This window comes from Bombus pyrosoma, linkage group LG16 (genome assembly GCF_014825855.1).
Source record: "Bombus pyrosoma isolate SC7728 linkage group LG16, ASM1482585v1, whole genome shotgun sequence".
Classification (NCBI taxonomy): domain Eukaryota; kingdom Metazoa; phylum Arthropoda; class Insecta; order Hymenoptera; family Apidae; genus Bombus; species Bombus pyrosoma.
In genome coordinates, this window is record NC_057785.1 from 2881811 (window position 1) to 2888861 (window position 7051).

General features: G+C 41.8%; 2 protein-coding genes across 3 annotated transcripts; one reads left to right on the top strand and one right to left on the bottom strand.

Annotated features, from left to right (window-relative positions):
• Positions 1 to 28: 28 nt before the first annotated feature.
• LOC122576324 (solute carrier family 35 member E1 homolog) lies at positions 29 to 3005 on the top strand. The gene is made up of 3 exons (XM_043746473.1): positions 29 to 532; positions 1017 to 1225; positions 1296 to 3005. The coding sequence occupies exons 1-3, from the start codon at positions 205 to 207 to the stop codon at positions 1806 to 1808; spliced, it is 1050 nt and encodes a 349-aa protein (XP_043602408.1). The 5' UTR covers positions 29 to 204; the 3' UTR covers positions 1809 to 3005.
• Positions 2941 to 6908, bottom strand: LOC122576317 (glutamate receptor-interacting protein 1). 2 transcript variants are annotated; one of them, XM_043746461.1, is made up of 6 exons: positions 5536 to 6908; positions 4951 to 5477; positions 4347 to 4867; positions 3844 to 4163; positions 3500 to 3721; positions 2941 to 3387 (listed from the first exon to the last, which is right to left on the bottom strand). In XM_043746461.1, the coding sequence occupies exons 2-6, from the start codon at positions 5465 to 5467 to the stop codon at positions 3069 to 3071; spliced, it is 1899 nt and encodes a 632-aa protein (XP_043602396.1). In that variant the 5' UTR covers positions 5468 to 5477; positions 5536 to 6908; the 3' UTR covers positions 2941 to 3068. The 2 variants fall into 2 exon arrangements, with proteins under 2 accessions (XP_043602396.1, XP_043602395.1); XM_043746460.1 differs by having other exon boundaries at positions 4951 to 5481.
• Positions 6909 to 7051: the final 143 nt, after the last annotated feature.

The window sequence follows — 7051 nt, forward strand, 5'->3', positions numbered from 1 at the left end:
CACGTGTTCCCGTGATATTACGCAAGGAGAGAGGGGAAACTCATTAGGAGGGAGAGAGAAATGCCAGCTGTGGACGCTGTGGTTAAATTCCATCTGTGGCAGCGGCCGCATATACCGATTAGTTGGGAGTATTGTGTCAACCGGCTGCGTAAACGTATGGAGTGATCACTGAGAAGATATTATAAGAGGATCGTTCGCGCAATCATGGACGATCGGCGGAACAGCCGCGAAGTGGTCACCATATTGTTCCTGTGCCTGCTCTGGTATGGAATCTCGAGTAGCAGTAACGTCGTCGGCAAGATGCTGTTGTCGGAATTTCCTTACCCGATGACAGTAACCATGGTCCAGTTAACCTCCATCACCGTTTATTCAGGCCCGTTCTTCAATCTATGGGGTGTTAGAAAATATTCCAATGATATTCCCTGGGGATACTATCTACGGTTAATCGTACCACTCGCCCTGGGCAAATTCCTCGCGAACGTGTTCAGCCACGTCAGCATTTGGAAAGTGCCCGTCTCTTACGCTCATACTGGTATGAGATATTATTTTGACAGTCACGTGTTTCGCACGCAGATCCATCTTTAAAAATAAAACAAGCCGACCTTTACTCCTAAACGCGCGCGAGCTAATGCCACACAATCTATACCTTTGCATTGTGATAATGATGATAACTCTGAATGATTTTAATCGATTACTTGTTTACATGTATTTATGAATGTTTGAAAAGAAATACTTTAAAACGTCCAATCTTTAACAACCACAGCTTCAAGTATTGCATAGTTGGAATAGATGTTATCTCATGATTCAAATTGATAAATAATTTATTAATGAAGCAAATTAAAGATAAGTCTTTTATGTAATTTTGCACTTCTGCCTACTAGATAAATACATGGATTTCTTCTAATTATTGTCTAAAATTGTAATGCATACATTTTAGAACTAGTTTTTATGAATATGTTGCTTATTTTTTTATTTTATAAATCCCATATATTAACTAAAGTTTGGCTCTGTCCCAGTGAAGGCTACAATGCCCTTCTTCACGGTATTCCTCTCAAGAATCATACTGAAAGAAAAGCAGACTTGGAAAGTGTATCTTAGCTTAGTCCCAATCGTGGTAGGTGTGGCTGTAGCCACGCTTACAGAGCTCAGTTTTAATATGATTGGCTTGTTGAGTGCCTTAGCATCTACCATGGCATTCTCCTTGCAGAATATTTATTCTAAAAAGGTACTTAGATTAATTTAGCACTCATATTATGGCTGTGGATCTATAATACTAATGATACATTTGTTTTCAGGTGCTACACGACACAGGAATACATCACTTGAGGCTTCTACTCATTTTGGGCCGCCTGGCACTGATATTATTTTCACCTATATGGTTATTATACGATCTGTGGAGGTTGATATACGATCCAGTTACTGGAGAATCTGCTGATTTAAGTTACTATATAATATGCCTGTTACTACTAGATGGTGTGCTGAACTGGTTGCAAAACATCATCGCGTTTTCTGTACTGTCTATCGTTACCCCTTTAACTTATGCAGTGGCCAGCGCGAGTAAACGTATATTCGTAATCGCGGTAACTTTGTTCGTGCTTGGGAACCCAGTGACGTGGTTAAACATATTCGGTATGACGTTGGCCATACTCGGTGTGTTGTGCTACAATAAAGCGAAGTACGATCAGAGAATAGAGAAAGAGAGTCGAACAGCGCTTCCGAAGTATTATGATAAAGACCGTAACGGTAGTAATAGTTCCTTTATGGTAAATGGATGGACTGGAAAGAAGCATCAATTGCTTGCAGTCTAGTCTGAGTTATATTCGACTCATTTTATATTTGACAAGTTCATATGAGTTTTTTCTGTTGATATATGGTATCTCAGTTATAGTGATTCAGATATTTACATGGGAATTATAAAGGGAAGATATAGCATTCTAGTTAAAACAATATACACGGATCAAAACTCATATGATGACAAAAATATTTATATACACGTACATATTTTATTAGTATTATTCTGCACAAAAGAGCAATTCTTTTAGTACTCAAAGCTGATTGCCTTTTTTGTTCATTTTAGGGATTATTTTAACTCCTTGCCGTACGATTTAAGTTTCCAATGCGGCTAAGAACAAAATGTGTTTGTTGTATGTAGCCCGAAGAACGTATGTTTCATGCTCGTTTTATTTATGATTGGTTCCACGTGTTCTTCATGTTTGGCCCGAAGGAGGTACCACGAGTCTAACTCGATGTTGTAGGTTAAGGGATTAAGATGATTTTACGTTTATGTTATCTTGCTTCTCACAGGCGAATAGACTTGCTGGCAAGGTGGGACTATATAATTCGCGAAATTGTTAGCGTTCATAGCTAATTGCTGGGTCAATTAGCCTTTAAGATCGATTACATTCCCCTGTCGCGAAAACAATGGTGAATGGATAGAAATCGGATTTCAACTGCATCGATTGATATCGAGCGATATTCATATACTATCGATTAGGTTTCAAATTCAATACCTTCTTCCAGCTAGCTCAGGTGTTGTGGTTGAATATCATCAGCTCCTTAGGTTGTTATAGCACTTTAACCCTCTATGAAAATTTGTCTTGATAATACTCCCAGTAGACTTTCGCTTGTATGGACTATTACCACCGAAATAATATTTTTTCTATGTACCGCCCATATTAATGTATGAAGTTTAGAAGTATAATTGGCGGAACGAATACAGTAAGGTCTTAAAAATTGGACTGCTCCTTTTTGGATGCTAACTTAATTTAGATTCTCTAATTACAGTCGTTAAAACCGCGTAGTGCCTTATTATATTAATTCCAGCAATTATACCTCCTTCTAGAAACTCTAGAAATAATTCGTGGAGGGTTAAATAAGTGTCACGTTGACGTTCTTCAAGCGTGTGTTCAGATATGGTATGCGTGAATTGTATGCAGGAGATGTTCTAGCTGAAAGCAATCTATACATTTATTTTTATAAATAAAATACAGGTGTGTATAAAAATATACCAGATATGTTCACCACCATTTTCCTCGTTACACTGCTTTGTCACATTGATTTGCTCTCCTTTACAGTGTTTTTATAATGTTAGGAGGAGATACCGGTCGGGCTACGGTGAGGTCCAAACGTGGACCAGCCGCAGCGATCAACGGGACAGCCAAGCAACAGTCGCAATCTTCTGTGCTGGCCTCGTTTACACGCAGAATTCTGTCATAAGGTTTTAGAACGCCATCGCAGGGTCCACCAGGCCGAAGACGATTTATATAAACTCCACGCTCATACAGACCATCGGATACGGAGAAACCAAAGTCTTCGTATACTGGGTCCTTGTGTAAGGAGACGTGAACTATCTGTTGAGGCCTGTCTGAGTTGCTGCATTCCTGTGGCCTGAGAATGGGGAAAAGATTAAAATAAATTTTTATTTTTAGAAAAATGCCTTTAAATAGAAAACTATTATGTAATAAAACAGGAAAAAAAGTTTTATAAATTCTATTCTTACCCAGGGTAAGGAGGCATGTGTACATCCAGTTGACCACTATCCACCGAAGCTGTATCCCAAAGCCTCAGAATCTCCGGACCTGTCCCACTGTTTTCTCCTAGTTCTCCCCAAGAATCCACTGCACTGTCTACACTAGGTAGACTCTCCCTAGCTGGTCGAAGAATTCCTGAAGGATACTGTTGCACTGAATCGCTTCCTATACTGGACTCCTTGCAGTAATCTCTATAAAATTCAATATTCCATCATTATTTCTCCATGCCATTTGCTCTTTACAACCTTAGGGGAGTAGGAAGCACTGAAGAGTTGAGAATAGCTTAGTCGGTACTTGTAGGTCATATAGTTACCTGGTTTCCGAGGTAGGGTCCGGTTTCCTCACGGTCAGGGCGATAACCGAGTTCCCTGGTCGATGTAACAGCTGTGCGGCTTGTCTGAGGTCGCCAGGGTCTAGTTTTTGCCCGTCTATAGCTAATAACCTGTCCCCTGGAGCTAGGCTGCCGGTTCTGTAAGCCAGAGATCCCTTACGAACCTCGGTAATGATCAAATCCTCGTTCACTGTGAGACCTACATCAGGCTGTCCGCCAATAGGTCTCGCTACTCGCACTGTGAACACTCCTGAGCTGGGAACAACTGGTCCACCGACCTTGTACTCCGTTACTAACTCGATCTGTCGAGAAAAAGAAACTTTTAAATTTAAGAATTGTTCTCTAATAACCTGGAGATTGAAGTAAAAGAAACAGAAGAGGGAAAAGAATAAAACAACAGAATACGAAAAGATTTAGATAAAGTCGGCGATTAATAAATAAAAATAAAATATGAAGAATGACTGCAACGTAATTATGCTAATTACCATTTGAGAAGTTTCCAAAATGCCAGTTACCTCAGCTGGCTGAAGATCTCTGAGCATTCTACGATTAATTGCAAGAACTTTATCTCCCGGCAAAAGGACTCCGCTGCGTTCAGCTGGACCTCCAGCTTCTAATAGACTGACGACATAATTTAGACGATCTTCAGCGAGCTTTAAAGCAAGTCCAAATCCTTTGTGATCTGGTCTAAGGACCACAGTCAGGCTCTCTTTCGTTTGCAGAGTTTGATTGGAGGTCTGTTGTGCTTGTGGCTGCGCCCTCCTCTTTACTGTTCTCTGTGAAGCACTAGGAGGCCTAGGTAAGATCTGTAGCCTAGCTATGCGAGAGTCGAAGTTGTTTCTGAGCAGTTTGGCGGCTGTCACTGCATCCTGGACAGGGGTTTCATCCACTGCTAATAGTTTGTCTCCAGGTTGCAGAGCGCCACAGCGATCTGCCGTACTTGCTGGTCTTAAACTTTCAATGTAGACTCCGTTTGGTGTTTCTCTTACTGTTAGACCCAGTTCTCCTGAAATTACATATATATGTAATTACATATATACAAGTTAATTATTTAAGTGAAATTGGAAATGCACTGTTCGATTAAGGTACCCGAAAGTCCACGTTCCAATTGCACCAGAAGGGAACCGGAAGTAGCTGCCCTGGCCTCTTCCATGTTAGCAACGTCATACTCAATAGTCAAGGAAGCCACAGGAGCATCGGAACTTCTTCTAAGCGCTCTTTGAGCCTCTGCCAAGGTCAAACCTCTCAATTCAGTATCATCCACAGCCAATAATCTATCTCCAGGTCTAACTCTTCCTTCTTTTGCCGCTGGCCCATCAGATTTCACTCCAGTGACTACCAGAGCTCTAGAAACTCCACCCCTAAGGGTAACTCCGAGACTTCCTCCTTCGCGTTCCACTCTAACTTGAGCTACTTTAGAGGAAACACTGGAAGGGGTGGATACAGGACTGTCCTGATCGTCTAGTAGCAAGAAACTGTGCGTATGGTAAGACTGGGTGATCTCATCGGGTCGAGCTGAATCGGAACTGGCGGACGTGGCCACGCTTCCTGGCCGAGCACGGTTCTTATGCGAGCGCATGGTGGTCAGTCTCAGCGAGCTGAACATCCTCGGCAGTCTATCTGTGGAGTATTCTACTTAGCACCGATGCTGTTTCCGTATCGAGTTATCATTACCATCGCTGAGGAAGTGCAGAAAAGATTCTGGTCTACGTCTTTTCGTTAAACATCCCTTTAAGGCACGCTTATTATGGAGTGAATGAACCGTCTGGCTTTCCACTTAAATAATTTCCATGTAATATCGACAAAGTTGAAACGACAGGTCACTAGATTCGAATATCTCGACGAAAATTTTTGGATTTCAACCGGGTACCACACTAAAACTATTACACTTCGTTTCACTACGATTAACTATCGATTATACATCTACTAAATCGCAATAAATATCCATTTTAGAAACGATGAACGTGTTCAGAAGAGTAAGTACGACCTGGAGGAGCAGCAGGTCGTCAAGGAGCCGCTACGATCGGCAGATTCTTGTTGCTCGCGGCGTAAACAGCGCATCTGTGTCTTTGTTCGCGGGTTTGAAGAGCCGTCGACGATAGAAACTCGTCGTGGAGCGGGCGTACGGAGAACTGTAACGAGTAGCGATGCCTGTCGAAAATAGCCGCACGATGTAGGGCCGCAATCGTGGTAGCGTCGAGTCTATTTATAGGGGCGAGAGAGAAAGAGAGAGGGAGAGAGTGTGTGCGGCCCTGCGGGCGCCCCGCAGTCGCTGCACCGTCAAATAAGTCTGCACTTCTCGTTAAAAGCTTCGATTTCGAGCGTCTGTGTTCCCTCGAACACGTCGTAAAGCCTTTCCTCTTGGTTTCCTCGCGTTTCAACCGTTTGCCCCTCCCAGATTTCACGGCCGGTATATTCTCTCTTATTTTTAGTTATCGATATCCGCGACGTCGAATGATATCATCAGTACCTAGAAGTTTTTTATGTAGAGGTTCGATGATCGGATTAGAATTTTGATTACCCTTTGCACAGCTTACGGAATTAGACTCTGTTTGGAACAATGAATAACTTTTAGAGGCGTAGGATTTATACAGGGTTGGAAATGAAGCAGAGAACACACTTTTTTTTAGTATTAATTTTATACAAAACTTGATACCTCGAGTGTTTCTAAACCATTAAAAACTTTGTCAAGGTATTAGAAATCCTCGCTATAGTTGATTGTTAACAATATTCGTTATATGAACGAAACTACAGACAGCTATGAGCGCTTTAAAAATCCTGTTCGAAGGTAAGTAAAAAATATTTAAATAACGACACTTTCGAAATAATCTGTTTATAACAGTCGGTTAAAGAGCAAAAAGTAAGAAGCTGCGGATTCAGGGTCCATTGACCGATCCTCTCGGTCGGTCGGTTTTTGCGGCCTCTTCCTACGACGTCTCTTTCCTCTCTAAATCTTTCCTCGTTTCAATTTCTCGAGCTGCTTAGCGTTTCGATTCATCCCCTTCCACCCTCACTGATCCGATCTCCGCTTCGCAGAACGGCGTGCGTACACCTTCCATCGTTCTTCATTTCTCGACCTTTCGCTTCCACGTAATCTGTATTGGAGGCTTCGCTAAATACCTTTTAAATTCGAAAAACTACCGATCACAAATTGATACATTAACGATGGTTGGGTATTCCTACGATCTTA

Excerpts from the sequence above, each read along its gene's own strand:
- LOC122576324 (XM_043746473.1), top strand. The coding sequence starts at position 205 with ATGGACGATCGGCGGAACAGCCGCGAAGTGGTCACCATATTGTTCCTG. Across the intron at positions 533-1,016 it reads CGTCTCTTACGCTCATACTG|TGAAGGCTACAATGCCCTTC; the intron begins GTATGAGATATT and ends GCTCTGTCCCAG. Across the intron at positions 1,226-1,295 it reads AGAATATTTATTCTAAAAAG|GTGCTACACGACACAGGAAT; the intron begins GTACTTAGATTA and ends ATTTGTTTTCAG.
- LOC122576317 (XM_043746461.1), bottom strand. The coding sequence starts at position 5,467 with ATGTTCAGCTCGCTGAGACTGACCACCATGCGCTCGCATAAGAACCGT. Across the intron at positions 4,868-4,950 it reads ATTGGAACGTGGACTTTCGG|GAGAACTGGGTCTAACAGTA; the intron begins GTACCTTAATCG and ends ATGTAATTTCAG. Across the intron at positions 4,164-4,346 it reads TTTTGGAAACTTCTCAAATG|ATCGAGTTAGTAACGGAGTA; the intron begins GTAATTAGCATA and ends TTTTCTCGACAG.